General features: G+C 54.3%; 10 protein-coding genes across 10 annotated transcripts; 6 read left to right on the top strand and 4 right to left on the bottom strand.

Moving 5' to 3' along the window:
- Nucleotides 1-2,070: 2,070 nt before the first annotated feature.
- Nucleotides 2,071-2,740, bottom strand: BAUCODRAFT_119809 (uncharacterized protein; the record flags this gene model as incomplete). Its single annotated transcript, XM_007674573.1, has 2 exons — nt 2,071-2,687; nt 2,737-2,740. 2 exons carry the CDS (start codon nt 2,738-2,740, stop codon nt 2,071-2,073), a joined length of 621 nt encoding a protein of 206 aa, XP_007672763.1.
- Nucleotides 2,741-3,370: 630 nt separating this feature from the next.
- On the top strand, nt 3,371-4,729 carry BAUCODRAFT_572530 (uncharacterized protein; the record flags this gene model as incomplete). The annotated part of the gene is made up of 3 exons (XM_007674572.1): nt 3,371-3,580; nt 3,630-3,967; nt 4,075-4,729. 3 exons carry the CDS (start codon nt 3,371-3,373, stop codon nt 4,313-4,315), a joined length of 789 nt encoding a protein of 262 aa, XP_007672762.1. The 3' UTR covers nt 4,316-4,729.
- On the top strand, nt 4,730-5,507 carry BAUCODRAFT_371843 (uncharacterized protein). Its single transcript, XM_007674571.1, has one exon. The coding sequence runs from the start codon at nt 4,870-4,872 to the stop codon at nt 5,281-5,283; it is 414 nt and encodes a 137-aa protein (XP_007672761.1). The 5' UTR covers nt 4,730-4,869; the 3' UTR covers nt 5,284-5,507.
- Nucleotides 5,508-6,106: 599 nt separating this feature from the next.
- Nucleotides 6,107-7,964, top strand: BAUCODRAFT_145553 (uncharacterized protein; the record flags this gene model as incomplete). The annotated part of the gene is made up of 5 exons (XM_007674570.1): nt 6,107-6,216; nt 6,276-6,427; nt 6,476-6,944; nt 7,001-7,318; nt 7,760-7,964. The coding sequence occupies 5 exons, from the start codon at nt 6,107-6,109 to the stop codon at nt 7,962-7,964; spliced, it is 1,254 nt and encodes a 417-aa protein (XP_007672760.1).
- A 795-nt stretch (nt 7,965-8,759) lies between these two features.
- BAUCODRAFT_63561 (uncharacterized protein) lies at nt 8,760-10,397 on the bottom strand (the record flags this gene model as incomplete). Its single annotated transcript, XM_007674569.1, has 2 exons — nt 8,760-10,295; nt 10,350-10,397. 2 exons carry the CDS (start codon nt 10,395-10,397, stop codon nt 8,760-8,762), a joined length of 1,584 nt encoding a protein of 527 aa, XP_007672759.1.
- A 1,189-nt stretch (nt 10,398-11,586) lies between these two features.
- On the top strand, nt 11,587-13,514 carry BAUCODRAFT_145551 (uncharacterized protein; the record flags this gene model as incomplete). The annotated part of the gene is made up of 5 exons (XM_007674568.1): nt 11,587-12,189; nt 12,242-12,685; nt 12,739-12,837; nt 12,897-13,184; nt 13,260-13,514. 5 exons carry the CDS (start codon nt 11,587-11,589, stop codon nt 13,512-13,514), a joined length of 1,689 nt encoding a protein of 562 aa, XP_007672758.1.
- A 179-nt stretch (nt 13,515-13,693) lies between these two features.
- On the bottom strand, nt 13,694-14,710 carry BAUCODRAFT_63120 (uncharacterized protein; the record flags this gene model as incomplete). Its single annotated transcript, XM_007674567.1, has 3 exons — nt 13,694-13,819; nt 13,883-14,063; nt 14,127-14,710. The coding sequence occupies 3 exons, from the start codon at nt 14,708-14,710 to the stop codon at nt 13,694-13,696; spliced, it is 891 nt and encodes a 296-aa protein (XP_007672757.1).
- A 472-nt stretch (nt 14,711-15,182) lies between these two features.
- Nucleotides 15,183-16,028, top strand: BAUCODRAFT_62859 (uncharacterized protein; the record flags this gene model as incomplete). The annotated part of the gene is made up of 1 exon (XM_007674566.1): nt 15,183-16,028. The coding sequence occupies one exon, from the start codon at nt 15,183-15,185 to the stop codon at nt 16,026-16,028; it is 846 nt and encodes a 281-aa protein (XP_007672756.1).
- Nucleotides 16,029-16,206: 178 nt separating this feature from the next.
- On the bottom strand, nt 16,207-17,025 carry BAUCODRAFT_64340 (uncharacterized protein; the record flags this gene model as incomplete). The annotated part of the gene is made up of 2 exons (XM_007674565.1): nt 16,207-16,475; nt 16,530-17,025. The coding sequence occupies 2 exons, from the start codon at nt 17,023-17,025 to the stop codon at nt 16,207-16,209; spliced, it is 765 nt and encodes a 254-aa protein (XP_007672755.1).
- A 738-nt stretch (nt 17,026-17,763) lies between these two features.
- On the top strand, nt 17,764-19,992 carry BAUCODRAFT_371348 (uncharacterized protein). Its single transcript, XM_007674564.1, has 2 exons — nt 17,764-19,522; nt 19,896-19,992. The coding sequence occupies exon 1, from the start codon at nt 17,941-17,943 to the stop codon at nt 19,510-19,512; it is 1,572 nt and encodes a 523-aa protein (XP_007672754.1). The 5' UTR covers nt 17,764-17,940; the 3' UTR covers nt 19,513-19,522; nt 19,896-19,992.
- The last annotated feature ends 127 nt before the right edge of the window (nt 19,993-20,119 follow it).

Below are 20,119 nucleotides of genomic sequence, written 5' to 3'. Positions count from 1 at the left end.
CAATGCGCCCGGAACCTCCCTGGCCATAATATCACAAGGCGGCAGTCCGACATGGACGAGACGGTCGACAGCAGCTCAGCCAACCCTCACCCGTCCGAACCAGACATCACTGGCTTTGCAAGTGATGCCAGGTCACAAGCCCGAGCTTTCCCGTAGCGTCCTGCAAAGAGAGACCACCAAGAGCGCCATACACAGCCCCTACGGACATATTCCCACTGACTGGTAACCCCGTCTTTCCCACCCGATTCCTTCCAGAGTGTCCGCCACGTGTCTTGGAGTCGCGAATTATGTGTGTCGCTACCTACGCCACCAAACGATCCAAGAGTTTGATTCATCCCGTGCGGATTAGCATTGACGAACGCTGGAAGGGCGTGGAGAGGCGATTGAACTTCGTCGACCTTAACTTGCACGGTCTGGGATTCTGTTATACAGAGCGGCGGCCCTCGTGAGGCAGTGAGCGGTGACAACTCAAATTTCCGCTAAAGTCTGTGCTAGCCCTGCTTTTCTGAAGCGGTCTCCGAAGTGTTATACCGCCATTCTCGATACTGAGGCAGCGAGCATGAAAATTCAGGAGATCTTGTTGGATACTGGTGTTTAGATCAATCTTCGTTTCCAGCCAAGGCTGACCTATCTGAGAGCTACAATACTTTCGAGCCGCTGTCGCTCATAAGGCAGAAACTGGATAGGATGAAGGAGTTCGATTATTTCTCACTCTGGTATTGCGAGATCCTCCTCGCTGCAGTTTCGGACAGCTGTATAAATAAAAGGCACAATTACAACATTGTGAATTCGGCGGAATAAGGCAAGCAACGGTGATCAGTGAGTGCAAAGTCAGCTGTTTGCTAGCTAAAGCGCCAATCTACAAAAACGGGAGGCTTAGATGCGACGAAGAATGGGTCGCTGTACTGCGCTCAAGCCCTTGATACCCGCATATTGCCAGCGGTTGGTAGGATGTCGGCTTCATGACGTAGGTTGCATGTTCATACGGCATTGTTTTCGACTGGATCATTGAAGATTTCCCGAAAATCATGGCAAAACCACACAGGCCCAACAACTTGTCGATACTTGTTTTGTGGCCCATTCCGCCAGCGGCACCATCATCCGTTGACTTGCTCCTACTTGGAACTCTGCACGCCGTCTATCACTCCATAGCTTCGTCCCGGCAGCGTGCAAATGCGACTGCTGCAATATCCACGCCGTGAGGCTCAAGAGGATGGAGGAAGTTTTGATTTGCCATTCGCGGCTTGTAGCGCTTCATACAGCGTCAGGTACAGCTTCCCCAAGGTAGTGTTGCCATCAACCACCATATTCGCAAGCCCTTTGCGAATATGGTCACATCCCACCAAAATGCGTTCATGATAGCTGTGGGAAGATCCAATGACCTCCATATTGAGGATGGGATGTCCGGAGATGTCACGGAAAGAGCTAACGGGCACGTTCGTCCAACCAATATGAGCCTGCCTAAACTCTGAAGCTCACGTCATTAATAGTTCGAGTGGGCCTCTAATGGTCAGGTTGAGAATGCCGCCTCCCTCTATTGGCTTCGAGGTGGTCCTTCTGAAGTCAGGCTCGAGCATCGAGAGTCGTAGTTCGTGCAAGATGCCTCTAGCGGGCTGGCATCAGCATGGCTCCGCCGGCCTGTCCACTTAGCGCGCCATAAGCCGATATAGAGATTGAGCGTAAAACGTTGTATGAGGTGGCTGTTGTCGAAAGTTGCTTTGAAAGCTTGGTTGACTAGTCTGAGCTTCAGATACCGCCGTAAAAGGTTGATCCGGCTGAGGCTTAACAAGTTGATGCAGGATCTGGTGCTCTGAGCTCTGCAATGGCGAACACCTTGGTGCTCGCTCTGACGTGCGAGGTTGAAGTCGCCGTGGTTGGAAACATTCAGGCTGTTGTTGAGCTGCAGTGAAAGTGAGAGCGAACACCTGGCAAATGGAGCCATACATGGAAGGGACGGAGTTTCCGAGTCCGAGAGAATTAGAAGGAGCGACCCTTCATTTCGGAGCTCTTCAGGTGTCTGCTTGGCGACATCGATACCTGCTTATCCCTCATGCCTCGAGTCGGGTCGCTTCATGTGTTCCTCTCCCGATGCATCTCCCGCCACTGCTCGGTCAGCTTGTCGCTCTGCGAGCTCATCACCGTCGCAACGACCTGGTCGAGACTCTTCACCACCTCGGTAGGCCTCCCCTTCTCGCCTTCAACAAGCGAGTCCTGCCACCCAGTTCCCGCTCTGTCTACCCACACGGCATTCATGCCCACAGCTCTCGCACCAACGACATCGAAGGGATTGCCAGATACCAGCCAAATTTCCTTCATCTGCTCTTCACTTTGTGGATCCTTTCCTACCTTCCTAGCCAGACGGCTATAGACTTCAGGCGCTGGCTTGAACTTCCGCACTTCCTCCACTACGATGATGTCGTCGAAAACGTCGGCATGCGGAGACAGATCCGGCGAATTCTGCACGCTGCTTGATACCATCTCATGTGTTCCGTTTGAGAAGACGACAGCGCGAAGATCCGGTGCGGTCTTGAGCGATTCGAGCGTTTGCTCGACGTCCGGAAAGCATGAGAGCGAATCATAGGCTTGCATCAGTTCATCCGTCTGTCCTCCACTAAGATAGCAGGACGATTCAGACAGAGCATGCTTGAGGGAACGGCGTGTGAGGGTGGAGAAGTCTTCGTATTGGCCTGCACACGCCGATCAGCCTCTGACTCTTAGGGTGCAGGTGTGCCATACCCATGCTGTTCATGCGCCATGTGTACTCGAGTTGATACTTCCGCCATGTTGTGGCCACCGTGTTTGCTTTCTCTTCACCGATATGTGACGCTAGCTTCCTGGCAATGGATTCAGTCGAAAGGAGAGTACCATAACCATCAAATGCAAGCACGATTCTGCGGTTCCTATCGTGCTTCTACATGGTGGAAATAACAGGAAATGAGAGTGATAGCTTAGTCTTGTGTTTTCATGGCACCGCCTGCCTTCATTGTCAGGCTGCTACGGTATCCAATGACATTCGACTTGGAGCGAAGAGAGTTTGTTGAAAGTGATGTAATGGGTATTGTGAGTTTGGGTGCTCCACATGCAGAGACGGGAGATCGACACTTGTAGGCGGAGACCGGACGACTTTCAAAGCGTCAGTCAGCCAGACTAAGGTCAAGCAAATACTCTCGTAGACGTCAAACCTTACGATCAGTCACACGAAGCATTCTATATGGTTCTATGATGGCCAACGAACGGCGCAGATGTACTGGCTAGGGCGTACGCTGCTCACGGACACCGCAGGCCATCGACAAGAGCATAAAGCGCTTGATAGTGGCAACTTGAATGTTGTGTTCGAATCATCGCATCTAGTAATTGCGTGTATTTAGGCATGATTCATGACAACGAGGTCGTCAGCCTCGACGCTTTTCGAGATAGCTTAGGCACCACTGTCATTGCCAAGCTTGCTCCGAGCAAAGGTCCGCGTCGACGAGCCGTCAAAGGCAGGAAGAAAGAGATCAAGCCAGTTGCCAGAGTGTCTAATGGTGATGGCGAGGATCCGGACGGCAGCGATGCTGGCGAGCTGAGCGACTTCATCGAGGTGTGATGAACCGAACAAAGCTTCCTCGATCTCGGTTGACGACGTCCAGTATCTGGCCGAGGAACTCTTCCTCTCCCTGCCGTCAGACTTGCGGACCTTGTCATTCGCAGCCATCCAGGATGACCCTTCCCTGAAAGAGAAGTACTCGACTCCACTAGAGTCGACACTTTTGGAGTCCGTAATCGAGCACCTGCCACCAACAGTAGCAGACTCCCTCCATACCTACGGCCTCATTGACCCAGACGTCAGCAATCTTGATCGCTTCCTTGAGCCTGTGCTGGAGAGTTACATCAACACCACCACATCGGCGCCTCCAGAGTATACTCCCGCCCTCACAGCCACACGCCCTGACGGCTGCGAGATCTGTGGCCGAGAGCACCTACCGCTGTAAGTGTGCGCCACCTGCGTAGTTGCCCATACTTGTCCTTCAGCCGCACGAAGCTTGGCTGAGATGCATCATACACCTGTGTTGACACTGCCGCTTTCGCTTGTAGGACATACCATCACCTGATCCCTAGACAGATGCACGCCAAAGCCGTCAAACGTGGCTGGCACAAAGACTGGGAGTTGAACAAGGTTGCGTGGCTCTGCCGAGCGTGTCACTCTTACGTGCATCAAGTTGCGACGAACGAGGAGCTAGCGCGTGAGCTATATAGCGTGGAGCTTTTGATGGAGAGAGACGATGTGCAGAAATGGGCCAATTGGATCGGCCGGGTGAGGTGGAAAGCTCGATAGGCAGAAGATAGAGCTGAAGTCTGTACGTGGGGAGGCTATACCTACTCAATAGGACATAGTGCTGTTTCCTTGGAGTGTCAAGCAGGCTTCATGGTTCTGCCAGAGGGTTTGTTCTTGCCTGCCGTCACCCTGTTAACACGACTGCACTGCGAACCTGGAAGCGCATGCGAACTATTTTGGCCTTGTTGAAGATCATGGACAAGGAGTTGCCGGAGTATGCTGCACCTCGATTTGCTTGCATGTCGTCGGCGTGGTACGCTACTCGCTCGCGGCATGCCACGTTGCGGGCAGGCATTTGCATGTAACAGTATACCAGAAGAGGTCTACTGCCTTGTGGAGGCGGGACGCTATTCTTTACAGCAACCGTATTGGGTTAAGCATGATTGCAGCTGCGGCTGGTATTCTCCGGAGTGGACGCGAAGCTTTCACAAGCGAGGACCACTAGGGGCGCAGCCATGCATAGGGCTCTACCACGCCTTGATCTCGATGAGCGACATCATTGCAGTAGCTCGTAGTCAATGGCTGTAATATGACCGAAGCTTGGAAGACGAGCCATGCCATGGTCATGTGCACAGCGTTGTGAGGTAGTATCGCTTGTTGCTGTTAGGACGGAACCTTGGGATAGCTGCATCGAGAAGCTTGGAGCAATCGATCTGGTGCGGCGCTCGACCATAGAAGAGCGGGGTATTGTTTGGCACAATTGTTCTGGCGGGCCGTTGCAGGTCACCTCGCAAGTCCCGCTCAGGTGCGGTACCTTGCAGTTTGCAGTCTCTGCCAAGGCCATGCACGATGGCAGAGACTGTAGGGCATTTAACAACATGCGTGCAATGCTGCTGGCAGCGCAAGCCACTGTTCTTCATCGCGGTATGGCCCGTGAGGCGCTGTGGCTTCCACCTGCAAAGTCACGTACAGTGGAAAGCTTAGCTGGGTACTGTGATATTGGTACTCTGCAAGATCGGGAGCGGTGAGGTTATAACCTGAGAAAGAATGTGGGTCCACACGTGGGCAGTACACCAAAGACGGCACAGGAAAAGCTTGACTGCAGCTGCGCAAGGGGCATGGGGTTTTGGTGTGCATGCGAGGCCGTCACGGCAGGGCAAATGAATTCGGAGAGTCCGGCCAAAGCGCCACAGAATCGGGCCAGCGCGTGTGCCGGGATGGCTTCAGTAGGTGATCGGTATGCTTGCACAGCCGATATACCTTGTTAAGATGACAGAGTATGCATGTTGTAGTCAAACAATCGGCGCTTGTGTATGAGGTGAAGTCGTTCTGAAATGCCCAGAGTGATCGGCGTGATCACCGTCTAGAGCGCGGATTGGATCCTTCAACGAGCCCAAGGTCCTCGCACCCCTGCAGCAGATGACGCTCGGACCTCTGACCCCCACCCCGAAGTGTCAAACTTCGACGTGCATGCTGCCTGGGTGAGCCCTACAGCGCTACTGTCCTACACCATCTGCACCCCTGGGAAGGCTTGGCCGATTGTGTTTGTGCCTGCGAGATACGGGGGCTTGACGCGACCCTGAAAGTACTGACGCCGTCGCGCCACCGTCGTAGAGTAGCGTTGCTGTCCACTCACACTCAACACAGCCTCTCCGCACCGATACCACTGCATCATACTATAGTGATACCACCTTCGCTTACAGAGCGCGTGCGAGGATCGAGAAGATATATTCCGCGTCGTTTGCCTCAAACAGAAGTGATCAACATTTGGCGCATAGTCGCCTCAGAACTACCCAGCAGCGCATCCACTTCAGCTGAAGCTATAACTACCTAGCTACGGACTCCGTTGGGATGTCTTTCTATCCAGGCCAAGGCTACCACAACCAGGACCAGGGCTATCCACCACAGCAATACAACGGATATCCTCCACCTCAGCAGTACCCGCCGCCTCAACAGTATCCGTATGCTTCTACCGCTCCTATCTCTTGCGCGTTATCCACTTACTCATATTCACCCGCAGTCCATACAGCGGCCCTTCACCTCAACCGCCCTACAACGGTGGGTACGGTGGCCCTCCACCGTCAAACTACGGCGGCTACCAACAGACACCCCCGCCGCAGCAAGGCTACGGATATGGCCAGCCTAATGGCTATCAGCAGCCTCCCCCACAGCGTATGACCGCGATGTGCTCGTGTCTGCGCGCATACTGACACGATACAGAGTATGGCCGACCTCCACCACCGCCTCAGCAAATGCAGAGCTTCGGCAACGGTGCGCCGAGCGGCTACCAATTCCAGTACTCGAACTGCACTGGCCGCCGCAAAGCCCTGCTGATCGGCATCAACTATTTCGGCCAAAGAGGACAGCTGCGAGGATGTATCAACGACGTGAAGAACATGTCCACGTACTTGAATGAGCATTTCGGGTATAAGAGAGAGGACATGGTCATCTTAACGGACGATCAGCAGAATCCAATGAGTCAGCCCACCAAAGCGAATATACTACGCGCTATGCACTGGCTCGTCAAAGAAGCGCGGCCTAACGACTCGCTGTTCTTCCATTACTCCGGCCACGGTGGCCAGACTGCCGATGTAGACGGCGATGAAGATGACGGGTACGATGAGGTCATCTACCCTGTTGACTTCAGGCAAGCGGGACACATTCTGGATGACGAGATGCACCGCCTATTGTAAGCTGCAAAGTGCGCGAACTCACAACACACGCGGCCAGCTAACGCTACGATAGGGTCCAACCGCTGCAACCTGGTGTGCGGCTAACAGCAATCTTTGACTCCTGCCATTCCGGCTCGGCGCTTGATCTACCATACATCTACTCCACGCAGGGCGTACTTAAGGAACCCAACCTCGCCAAAGAAGCGGGACAGGGTCTTCTCAGCATCGTTTCGTCGTACGCTCGCGGCGATATTGGCGGCATCTTCTCCACCGCTTCCGGCCTGGTCAAGAAGGCCATGACTGGCGACGATGTGCGCGAGCGGAACATGCGCACCAAGACATCTCCGGCAGATGTCATTATGTGGAGTGGAAGCAAGGACTCTCAGACATCGTACGTTGACTTTGCATTTCCTTCTGAATCCGACTACCTGAGCATGCGCCACGACTCGATCGTGGCGCCGATATTGTTATTGGAAGGATGCACTCCTCCTTCGATGGAGCTGTGCGACTCGCCCTCGAGCAGCGCATTTGTACCTCATCGGGATATGGCAGGCAATATCCTGATCTGAGGATTTGATGGCTGCGTAAATGCCACTTTTGGCGATATGATACCCACTAGCGCTTCAGGAAGCGCAGGGCCGGCAGTATATTAAGCGTGGTAATAGTGCAACGTAATGTCTCTGCGTCCCTTCGCTTTGGAGAGCCTTTGTGGCGGCTCCTTAGCGTAGGGACGACGAGTTACGTTGGCACCACCACGCCAAGATTGCTTAACACACGACAAATACTACTCGACTGCAGGCTAGGATCCACTGCTAACTTGTCCGTCTCACAGATCCGACGCGAACATTGCCGGCCAAGCCACAGGCGCCATGTCCTGGGCCTTCATCGCCGCCCTTAAGAAGAACCCGCAACAGAGCTACGTCCAGCTCCTCAACAGTATTCGTGACGAGCTGTCGGGCAAATACGAACAAAAGCCGCAGTTGAGCTGCAGCCATCCGCTTGGTAGGCCGCAGACAGCCATCAAAGTTGAAACGTAACTCGATTGAATGTGCCCTAATGAAATTTGCGCAGATACGAATCTCCTCTACGTGATGTAATATGCAAGACTCCTCAAGGTACGAAACGGTGGGAACGGGCACCCGACACACTTGTGCATGGATGTAATGATCGGAATGGTACAGCATATGCGGGCACGGGAACGAATCGGATCTACGGATACTGTACAGTGGGATGCAATCTGGGACGAGAAGTCGGGTCACTCTCTACGGTCGTTTTGTCACCGTCCATACGGCAGGGTTCTGAGGCCCGGTTCATGGTAGCATGCGGGAGAGGCGTTCGGAGCCTCCAGCACTTTTTCTGCTCAATAGTGAGCCGTTGTATAGCCGCGAACGTCGAACCTTGAAAAGCTTGAGTGTTGTTGGTCCTCGGAAGCTTATATTCATTCAAGCGAAGCAGCAGTCTGGTGATTCGCGCTGTCCGTCTTCGCACCCACAATGTGTCACCTACCCAGTCTTGCGCAACGCGCAGACCCCTGGAGCGATCCAGCTGAGCACCCTTGATGTAATAGCGATCCTGCTCCTCAACTTTGTGCTTCGTCCATGCTCCCGAGCCGTGAATGTGTGCCGCCGATATGGCGGTAGAAGCAATGGCACGTGCGTAGATGAGCTCTAACCGCGCTATCCCAGGCCTCGCTTGCAAGGTTGGAACGTTGCCAAGACGCTATGAAAAGCGATGCGCTTCGGCAAACCACGAGGTGTGGCACAGATAGTGGCACGTCACAAGCCGGGACATGGAAGGAATCACTGGTCATCGGACACTAAGCTCCATGTAGTTTACAGACGGCCCGGAACATGTGTACCATGAAAACCGATACCCCAAGAAGCATCGCCCTCCGCCCTAGCGACCTCGGTCATCGTAGCAGCATCAAGGCAAAGCAGGTAGCTTGTTCCTAGCTCGCCGTCAAGGACACAGCTCAGTAGCCATCCTCCGTCCTCGTGATCTGGGCGACGAGGGTCTACCACAAAGATAGCCTCACCCGGTGTGTGCTTGTCCCGGCTCCAGTACGTAGTCTGCTGGGTCTGCATGTCCGTCTTCGCGATACCATCCGAGAAGCTAGACAATCCACGATCGCAGATGCCGTATACATAGCGGTGTTGCTTCGTCTTAAAGTCCGGGTGCATGGTTGGAAGCTCACCAATGGCATTCCCATCGATGTAGACAACGCGCTCTGTGACAACGGCTTTGTCTTTTGCTGCGTTCCAAGACTGAGCATTACTGATGTTCGAGAGATGGTATCGCGCAATTCGCGGTCTGCTTTGGTCTCCACGGGTCGTGCCTGCCCATGCTTTTGCGCCCGCAGAGTTCGAGACCAGATTGTCGTAATACAGCTTGTGTAAGACGTCAAGCGTAGGATACTCGATAAGGTCGGCAATGATTCCTGTCGAGCCATTCCCCTGAGTCTGCTCGAACGCATTGATGGTATGGAAACAGAACATGGCAGGGCTCTCGAATTGCTTCACAAGCCCGCGTCCACCTTTGCGATCGATGACGAACCATTGAGCCTTGACTTTAGGATCGAAAGGGTTGATGGCATCGAGTAAATTGCGCTCCCATAACAGCTTGAGACTCGTATATTGAGCTGTCCAAAGGCATAGAACAACATAATTCTCAGTCAGCATGAAGGAGTGCACATATTTTGGCACGCCGGTAAAGGTAGCAATGATATCTGTCTCGCCTGTCTGAGCACTGGTGCGGAATACGCGGTACGTTGCAACAAGGCCGAGATGCAGATTGTAGTTGTAGCTGTCACCATTGGCCGGATCCAACTGTGCATGCGCGCATGACAAGGGGCCAACAAGGTCTGGATGAAGTTTTGTTTGATCGGAGAGCCCAATGGGTTCCAAGGTCTCCGAGTCGAGTATCTTGGATGTGGCGCTGTCAGTTCTGGCTTCCAGCTCACCGTCAGCACCGCGTGTGGAAGGACGTATAGTCACGCCGATGTTCAACTCGTTCGGCAAGCCGTCTGTTCCGGGCTCGAACATCGCTTTCAACTTGCCAAAGAAGCCGACGCAAGGGTCGCGTTTCTGTCCAAAGGTGAAGCCTTCGAGTCGACCAGTCTGACGAGCCTTCTCTAATTGTGCGTCGACCTGCCGTCTCGAGTTGAACATGACTTTACAGCTACCGTCCGGCTGCTCGATAAGCTGGAAGCGGTATACTTGGGTGAAGCCATCGAACCAATGCGACAGCCGCATCTTGCCGGCCTTGTATGATGACGGACCGGTTCGTAAAAGTGTACCAGCGGCAGCAGAAGGGAACTTTCCAGTAACTTTGAGCTCGACGGGCTCACGTTGTTCTGCTTCCACTTGGAACTGTGTTGAAGGTTAGTGGCGAAAACCTCTGGCTTAGCGGCCGTCTCAGCTTACACCAGCAGCATTGGGCCAGTTGTTGAAGTGAGTCGACTCTGTCGCCATGATCGTTGGGGGTGCGGTTGTCGTGAACAGCAAGTGTTGCTTTGCTTCGTGATGGCCTGTCTGCCGAAGTGGCTGCGTGATGTGGGATAGATAACTGTAGGTGGGACTACGCAGAGAACGAGTGCGCAATTGACGTCGTAGCATGGGCTGACGTGCTCGTGCTGATGGCGATGGCCCTAGGGTATGTACAGTCTATGTTTTGAAGGATCAAGTTACGCAGTACTGTCTGTAAATGAAATTGACGCGCATACAGCACTCTTCTTGCAAGGTCAATTTGTCGTGCTTCATCTTTCCAGTCACGTTTACGGACGGCAGCTCTGATCTTTTTCTCAATTGACCAAAGACGCCGTTCTATGCTCAGAAGCATCCGGCGCAACTCGAAGCCACACTGGCTGGCTTGTGAGTACATGTATGTCGGCGCGACATTGTCAAGCACGGTCACGTGCATTAGAAGCTCTACGTCCGTAAACGTAACCCTCGATTAGAAGCTCCCAACGTCACCACATCTCCTCTTCAACACGCTCCGCAATTCGATTCAACAGCATTGTGTATCTGAAGCACTTCCTGTCCCCTCAGCAAGCACCTGCTATGGTCCGGTCTCGCCTCGATGCCTCGGTCTCGGATCCTACGGTTATATGCCAGCCGTGCCGTTCCCCAGTGGCATCGTTATGCATGGTTTCCCCGCACCTTCGAGCACCAATCTCGACAGCATACAGGAGTAATACGTCAACACCGCTCTGCCATGTTGCTCTTCGGCAAACCGCGTTGCTTACCGTAAACAAGCAGTGAGCCGCTTTCCGGATCGACGCGTCTTGGATGCTTCAAGCTCCTCTCAGTGCTGAGTCTCAAGCACTGTCTGCCCAGCCGAAACCATCCAACGTCTCGGTGCAAGTCCGAAGTTCACCGCATTCCGCTTCTGGTGGAGAAGGTTCCCTCGATCTAGTACTCCACTGCGCTAAAGAACGGGTTAAGGCAGGTACGGTGGCAGCCACGCGCTCTCCGCACGCATCATGAGCATCGTCTCCCAATCGAGGAAAGTAGGCATCTCACAACCGCGGCTCAATCGCGAAGAAACTCTGTATGACACGTACCCAAGGTTAAGCCATGCCGTCAATCAAAAGTGAGTAGGTTAACTTTGTTCCATTGTCCCACTCTTCTCTCCCTCCTCCACCATCCTCCATCACCAGTCATGGCTCCCAGTATTTCTGGTTTGGCTATTGCTGCCTTCGGCATATGGCTAGCCGGTAGCGTGACGGCTCAAAGTGCAAACGCATCACTGCCTGTTGTTGATCTTGGCTACGAACTACACCAAGCCTCCTTCTACAACTCCACAGGCGGATTCTACAACTTCAGCAACATCAGATACGCAGCTCCACCGACTGGTGCGAACCGCTTCCGTGCTCCACAGCCACCAGCGACGAACCGCACTGCCATTCAGCAAGGCACTCCAGGACGCATTTGCCCACAAGCTGGCGTGGCTTGGGGTGCGATTGCAACCCCATTCATTGCCGCCTACCTCTCCGGTCAAACACAGTTCAACTCGTCATCCTTCAACATCAGCACTGCAAGTAGCGGCAGTCTTCCAGTGCAGGATCCTCGCTCTACTGAAGACTGCTTGTTCTTGGATGTTGTCGTGCCAGAGGCGATTCTCAACAATGCCGGGAAAGGCTACGGGGCTCCGGTTCTGGTGTGGATCTACGGTGGCGGCTACACCATGGGCGACAAGTCTGGCTCCGGCAACCCTGCTGGTCTGCTGCAGCAGAGCGAAGCCAATAACGGTGGGGGTGTTATTGTAAGTGATCTCACACTATCTTCCCTACGACTCCTGCTTACACAACAGGCAGTACGTCAGCATGAACTACCGTCTTGGCGCTTTCGGGTGGCTTTCAGGCCCAACTTTTCAGACTAATGGAGACGCCAACGCTGGTCTGCTCGACCAACGCTTCGCGCTTGAGTGGGTTCAACAACACATTGCTGCCTTTGGCGGAGATCCAAACAGAGTGACCGTTTTCGGCGAGTCGGCCGGTGGCGGGAGCATCATGCACCAGATTACAGCCTACGGCGGCCGCAATGGCTCAGCTCCGTTCCAGCAGGCCATCCCGCAATCTCCCGGCTTCGCCCCAATAGTCTCAAACCAGCAGCAGGAGCAGATCTTCAACGGCTTTCTCTCGCTCTTGAATGTTTCGACCATCGAACAAGCTCGCAATCTCTCATTCACCGCTCTTCAGACGGCGAACATTATCCAAGTCGGCGGCTCACCGTACGGGGGCTTCACGTATGGCCCGGCTGTAAGTCTAACAGAGCCCGCTATACTCACCCCTGCTGACCGTGCGGTCTATAGGTCGATGGCAACTTCGTTCCAGCCCTACCAGGCGAGTTATTGCTGCACGGGCAGTATGACAAGAACCTACGCATCATGGTCGGCCACAACGCAAACGAGGTACACCGGCCATCTTCTACCAAGCCTGCCTTGACCGAAGTATACTGACTCTTCATCAGGGCCTACTCTTCACCTCCCCATTTGTCCAGAACGACACCGCCTTCGTCACCAACCTACAGACGACTCTGCCGACTCTGCGCGCCTGGCCGCAAATTCTCAGCTACATTATGAACACTTTATACCCACCCGTTTTCGACGGCAGCCAGGCAATGGGCTACACCAACCAGATCGCCCGTGCCGCGGCGCTGACCAGCGAGCTCGTCTTCACGTGCAATACCTTCTACCTCGACAAGGCGTACGGTAACAACACGTACTCGTACTTCTTCACTGTCCCGCCGGCGCTGCATGTAAGTCTGCCCTAGGCCCAAATACCCACCGGGTAAGTGTACGGAGTGGCTGACGTATACTGTTCGTTTGTACAGGGCCAAGACGTAGCCTATACCTACTACAACGGCCCTTCGGCCTCGGTGCTGAACAGCACAGTGGCGGTCACGCTGCAGCAATACATCACTCGCTTCGCGGAGACGGGCATGCCGAATGAGGCCGGCGCGCCGTACTTTAACATGTACGGCAGTAATGCGACGGTGGAGGTGCTGAATGTGTCGCGCATCAGCGCTGCGATGGATCCGACTGCGAATCAACGGTGCAACTTTTGGCAGAAGGCACTTTACGTATAAGTTGCGCAAAGTGGTCAAGGCAGAGGCAAGAGGTTTGGTGTAGAAAGGTGGAGTTCTGGAAGTGCCGAGTAGCGCAGTCGGACAGAAGGAAAGCCTGTGCATCCTAAGTGCTCGCGGACGCATAGTGGCTCGCGGGTGTGGTGCGTCCACTGCTGTACCCAACAGTCTTCGTAGACGCATCAGTCAACGTATATCTTCCACCCATAGGCCTCGCCGAACCACCTCCTCGCAAGCCGCGTACCAGCCTCGGTCGGCTGACTGAACGCTACGTCCTGCTTTTCGACGTGAAGTTCGTGCCGCACTCGCTCGCAGCGCTTTTCAACGTCTTTCGGGTCGTGATGTCGTGCACGGCAGGCCTCTACTTCCACCTCGGCCCGCCTGTTCTGGTGCTTAAGTGCTGTGTCTAAGAGCTGCAAGGCGATGCCCTCCTTTCGGGCTGAGGCCAGAGTCCAGATGCGGGAGATGCCGAGCTTGGCTGGGAAGGATTGTAGGGATATTCGTAGCGGCTGTTCTGCAGGTTCTAAGCTGGGTGGCTGCTCCGTGGCCTTTCTTCGCGCTTTGATCAGGGCTGCGGCGGAGTAGCTGGACGGCTGCGGTGTGGGCGGGGACAACCTTGCCGGCCCTGGTTCCAAAACTCGTTTGGCGTGGCTGATATGTTGTGTGAGCAGGAAGCCGATGCACCGGTGACCTCGGATGTACATGTATGCGGCATATTCGGGAGGCTGCAATGGGTCGATCGACTGAGAAGACCATAGATCTTTCCGCGGGATAGGTACTGCGCCGAGTTCCTTCTGCACGACCATAAGTACATCCTCCGCTTTCCTCTTTTGTACTGAACGAGCGGTGTGGTCGACATAGAAAATGCGATCTGTAGCGCCTTCTACATCGTACACAACGTTCTTGGTGTGTCCCTGGACGAAGCTACTCTCGACGTCGTAGCCATCGACGATGTGCTTATGGTAGATGTTGTGCCATTTGCGGTCCACGGCAAGCGATGGGACGTAATCCATACCGCATTCTTTACATTGCACCTGAACCTTTTGCCCGAGACTCAACTGCATCTGAGTAAGCTGCTTCGGTATTGAATTGGTCTCCTTCGTCGCCGCTTTCTTCGTTGGCCTAACATTGTCGCTTATGCTTTCGAGAGCCTTTCGTTTAGCAAGAACCGCGAATGCATTCAGCTTGTTGTCCGCCATCGCCATGGGTGTGGTGTTGTTACCAGCTGCATCCCACGGGAAGCCTGGAGGTGAAGAGGGCGGGCTTGATGCGCATGTTGCCGGGTCAGAGAAGATGGCATTGTCGCTACGCTGGCTTGACGGTGCAATACCGTCCGAGGAGGGCAGCATACTGATTGTGTTCTTCTTCGGCATAGCTGTATACGGAAATCAGTCCTTGAGCAACCTTCTTCTTCGTCCTTAGTCGAAGATTGTAAATATCGGGTAGACGCGACTGAGAGACGCGTCAGCGGAGCCAGTTCCGCCCATGACGCAACAACCTCACAAGAACCCTGTCGTTTCACATGCCATCGGGAAATTGTTCACCCCGCCATCTCTTGAAGCTTCAGACGAGGCATTGGAAGGAGCATGTCCGAGGAAGAAGGCTCGCTTCCATCCTGCAGCAATCTCATCCTCATCCTCAAAGCCGCTCTCCGCAAACTCTTCGTCCGCGATGGTAGCCAAGATATCCGCCTCGAGCCGCCTCATCCCCGTTGAACCGCTCCACCCCTCGGCCTTCGCTCCCTTCGGCGAGGTCATACAGAACCCCGCAACACATGACAATCAGCCCAGCCTGAGCACTGTAGAAGCAAATCAAGGTTCTGCGACAAAATGCCTGGACGTGACGAGTATGCGAAATTGGTACGAGCTCAGCCAGAGCAAGAAACCCGCAAGCGTGAAGATGAATATGTTCGTCTGCCGGCCACGCAAACTACAGAAGCGAAATGGAGAGGAGGTCTTCGACGTGAAGATCCTGGAGCGCCATCCCTTCACGCCGCAGACCTTCGTGCCCCTAGGACTCGCTGGTGGAGACAGGAGCACCAGCTTTCTGGTCATCGTTGCACCAACGCTACCTCTCAACCCTCGCCTTCGAGAAAAGGAAGGCATCATAGACCCAGCATACCCCGTTCCGGCACCACAGCGGAAACGCAGTCTGCGAGAACGCCTTTTGGGAGCGCGGCCGAATCCTTTCACCAACGACTTCATGACCAGCATTACGGCCACCTCCGAGCCACCGCTCGCTCATAGACCCAAAGGGCCCGGTCTGCCCGACCTAGACAATCTCCGCGCTTTCATCGCTAGAGGTGATCAGGCTGTTACCTACGGAGCCGGGACTTGGCATGCGCCTATGGTTGTGCTTGGCGAGCAGCCAGTCGATTTCGTGGTGGTTCAGTACATGAGTGGCGTGGCGTTGGATGACGTACAGGAGGTCGAGATCGAGTCTTCTTCGGACGGACTGGCTGTCAACGTCCACGACATGGCTTTCGCAGATGCTGGTGGCGTACGAAGCAAGCTGTAACCCGGTTGCGGAGATTGTGCCTGAGCTTAGCGTTGGTGTCCAGGAAGGTTGGTGTGGTTGGCGTGACTGGCGTGTTGCGATCCGCTAGTGCGAAGCCTGAGCAAGTTTCGCTGATATTGCGTGTAAATGTATGTTAGATGGCGAACATTCGCGCCTCGAGGTATTCCTGCGAAGCATGTCATCTCCATCTCCTCCTAAGCATCCACCACACTCCGCCAAATCCTCTCATGTTGGTGAAGTAGTACAGCAGCCCGAACAGTGACCCACTTAAGTGTGCCGCATGTCCAATATGACTGGTCTTGGAGCCCAGCAAGTACGTGTCCAGCGCCGCATATCCCACAGTCGCCACCCACAAAGGAATCGCAACGGGAATGAACAGAATATTGATCGGAGCGAAGGGCATGAGGCAAGTCGCCGCAGCACCCATGCCCAATACCGCACCACTGGCTCCGAGAGAGGCCTGGTTCTGAACGCTCCCTTGGCTGCCACGAGTGACTCTACCGTGCGTGCCCGGTCCAAAGATTTGCCCGCCTGCTCCAGTGATCTTGAGCAGGTCCTCCCGAGCCTTTTGCTGATACAGCCACCCACCCGAGCCAGCAAGCGCGCTTCCTACAGAGAGCGCAAGGATATGCCCTCCACCTACTCCCGGGAAGAAGGACAGAATACTTCCAAAAGCGCGAAGCGACATCATGTTAAACAGAATATGCCACCACTCGGTATGAGAGAAGGCGGCGGTGAGGAGCGTCCAGTACCGTCCTGCCTCAAAGTTGGCTAGTGAGAGGGTGGCGTTTTCTTTGAGTTGTTTGATCAGTTTGCTGTTTTGAGTGTAGCGAGCGTACTGCCAGGTGCCAAAGACGGCAATGTTAAGGGATATGAGGGTCCAGATTACGTTTTCGGCGGAGGTGTAGGTGTCTGAGGAGTCTCGTCCTGTGATGTTGCTGTACGGGCGGCGGAGGCTGTACGACTGACGTTTCGACTGGATGCTTGACAGGGACATTAAATTCCTCGATCCGAGTCCGACGGACAGGTTGGAGGCTGACCTTTGAACTTTAGGCTTTGAGAATCTGAACAATGCCCGTCGGATGAGATGGATTTGAGTGCTTGGTCGTAACGCCATTATATTGAATGAAAGAGCAATCCTGTTTATAAAAGGAAAAGACCTCACGACCTGATAAAGTGCAAAGTGCTCGTCGTATTGACAAGAGGCGTAACACTAGGTGGGCGAAGATATTGTGGCGGAGGGGACCCCTCAATGCCGACAAGGCAGATCAATGATGAGATGTCGGGCCCTCCATTCGGCTCACAGGTTCAATACGGCGATGCAGTGACTTGAGCTGTGTTGAAGATCGTCTGCGAAGAAGAGAACGGATGGAGCGTAGGCCGTAGGCTTTATGTAGATGTACCTGTAGTTAATAATACCACTGACCTGTTCTGCCTGACTGCCTTAAGGCTGTTAAGTTCCAATGCGAACCGCACAGAAACGTCCCACCTAACAACCCACCAAACACAGACCGTTTCGCCTCACTCTGCGCCGCCCATTCCGCCGCCCATTACTAGCCGGGCTCATATTGATCGCCAGTTACCAACATCCGTTGTGCTCAAACCAAGCTTCACCTCTTCGCACCACTCCAAGCTGTCCAGTCCTGCTGCGAGACACACACACGCACACTCGAAGGCCCAGCACCGTAGGACATACCGGACAGCTATACTCACTCGCTCGCCCGCCCCTGCGCACTCTTTTTAAGAGAGAGCGGCGACTACGCCCAAACACACCTCGTAACGCCAAAGTAGTGCTTGAATAAGTTGCGGGCCTCTTGCGACAGCCGCTTAGGCCAGTTCTTCACATTCACGACCACCTCCGTGCGCGCATCTAGCTGGTATTCGGAGTCACGTATAGCAGAATTCACACGCAATGGCTTCAGAGCTTGCCAACAAGCTCGAGGCGACAACACTCAACGAAAGCTCGACGAACAATGACTGGAGAGCGGGGCTCAAGGCGCCGCCGAAAGACGGCCGAGTGCAAACTGAGGATGTGACAGCGACAAAAGGGCTTGAATTTGAAGACTTCTACCTCAAGCGAGAACTGCTCATGGGCATCTTCGAGGCGGGCTTCGAGAAGCCGTCACCCATACAAGAGGAAACGATACCGGTAGCACTCACCGGGAGAGACATATTGGCGCGAGCCAAGAACGGCACCGGCAAGACTGCCGCCTTCGTCATACCTACACTTGAGCGCATCAACCCCAAGCTGGAGAAGACACAAGCTCTGATTCTTGTACCCACGCGAGAGTTAGCGCTGCAAACATCGCAAGTATGCAAGACGCTCGGCAAGCACCTCGGGATCAATGTCATGGTTACTACCGGTGGCACTGGTCTCAAGGACGACATTATCCGACTCAACGAAGTCGTGCATATCATTGTTGGTACGCCTGGACGCATCCTGGACCTTGCATCAAAAGGCGTCGCCGATCTTTCCGCCGCAAAGACGTTCGTCATGGATGAGGCGGATAAGCTTCTGTCACCCGAGTTCACCGTCACTATCGAGCAATTACTACAATTTCACCCTGCAGATCGGCAAGTGATGCTCTTCTCCGCTACCTTTCCTATCGTTGTGAAGTCATTCATGGACAAGCATATGCGCGACCCTCATGAAATTAATTTGATGGACGAGCTCACACTGCGCGGTATCACGCAATATTACGCCTTCGTGGAAGAGAAGCAGAAGGTACACTGCTTGAACACTCTCTTTAGCCGCCTCCAAATCAACCAATCGATCATCTTCTGCAACAGCACGACACGAGTCGAACTATTAGCGAAGAAGATCACTGAGCTTGGCTACTCTTGCTTCTACTCACACGCCAAGATGCTGCAACAACACCGTAACCGAGTCTTCCATGACTTCCGAAACGGTGCGATGCGCAACCTTGTCTGCTCCGACCTTCTCACTCGCGGCATCGACATCCAGGCGGTCAATGTTGTCATCAACTTCGACTTCCCGAAGAATGCTGAGACATACCTGCACCGCATTGGCCGGTCGGGTCGCTTTGGCCACCTTGGTCTCGCTATCAACCTGATCAACTGGGATGACCGATTCAACCTCTACCGGATCGAACAGGAACTCGGCACGGAGATCCAACCCATCCCGCCGCAGATTGACAAGAGTCTGTACGTCTACGAGAATGCCGAGTCCATCCCAAGACCCATCAACACTGCTCCGGCGCAAGCGGAACAAAGGCAACAGCACGACACACGAAGGCAGCAGGGCAACGGTGCAGATCTGGCAAATCCGGCCAACCGGACAGGCGGGTACCGCGGTGGTCGTGGCGGCGGCGGCAGAGGAGGAGGCGGCTACAGAGGCCCACCACGCGATCCTAACCAGCAAGGTCAGAACGGCGGCTACCAGGGCCAACAGCGACAAGGTGGCTATCAACAGCGGCCGCCACCGCAGCAGCAGGCAATGCCGCAGTCTGCGGCTCACGCGTAGAACGCTTAATGTGCGTATCTCCCTTCCTGACACGACCTAGTCGCACGGATTTGTCAGATTTTGTACATGGAGTTTGGCGCTTTCAGAAACCAGTGGCCGGCGAGCCCAGTGCTTTTGCTTGGGGAGGTGGATGATTGCTGGGTTGTTGCAATGTACGATTGACGAGCACGCTGGTTCTTAAGCTCCGGCATTTCCTTATCACCACACCTTCACTTCCACGACCTTGATCCGACTCGATTCGAGCGCTCATGCTGCGATACCTTGGAGCTTGATGATCTTTCGACCTCTGGAATGGATATGAGACACTTTTTGCACATGAATCATAGTTTGCGGCGCTTACTGCACGCAATACCCCGTTTCGACTGACTGCATGTTTTATCAAGTACCGGTCTCCGGTCGCTGCTCTGGGTCTTGCCGCCCTCCCAAGACTCACCCACGTCACTACTGGACCTTGTTCTGTCGCTTTTTCGAAGAGCTTGCCGTCCGCTATAACATGGTCGCTACGACCCGCGCCCACGCCAACAACGTTGATCACATCCTTCTCCACTCCTTTAGAAGGATGCCGGATCAGTCCGAATCACCTCAATTCAGCGGCCGCAGTGCCTCC

The sequence above is a fragment of the Baudoinia panamericana genome, assembly GCF_000338955.1.
Source record: "Baudoinia panamericana UAMH 10762 unplaced genomic scaffold BAUCOscaffold_2, whole genome shotgun sequence".
In the NCBI taxonomy this organism is placed as follows: domain Eukaryota; kingdom Fungi; phylum Ascomycota; class Dothideomycetes; order Mycosphaerellales; family Teratosphaeriaceae; genus Baudoinia; species Baudoinia panamericana.
Note: the sequence above shows the minus strand (reverse complement) of the source record. Positions and strands in the feature narration are given on the sequence as shown.

Bases quoted from the DNA above. Each gene is read 5' to 3' on its own strand.
- BAUCODRAFT_371348 (XM_007674564.1), top strand. From the start codon at position 17,941: ATGGCTTCAGAGCTTGCCAACAAGCTCGAGGCGACAACACTCAACGAA.
- BAUCODRAFT_371843 (XM_007674571.1), top strand. From the start codon at position 4,870: ATGCCATGGTCATGTGCACAGCGTTGTGAGGTAGTATCGCTTGTTGCT.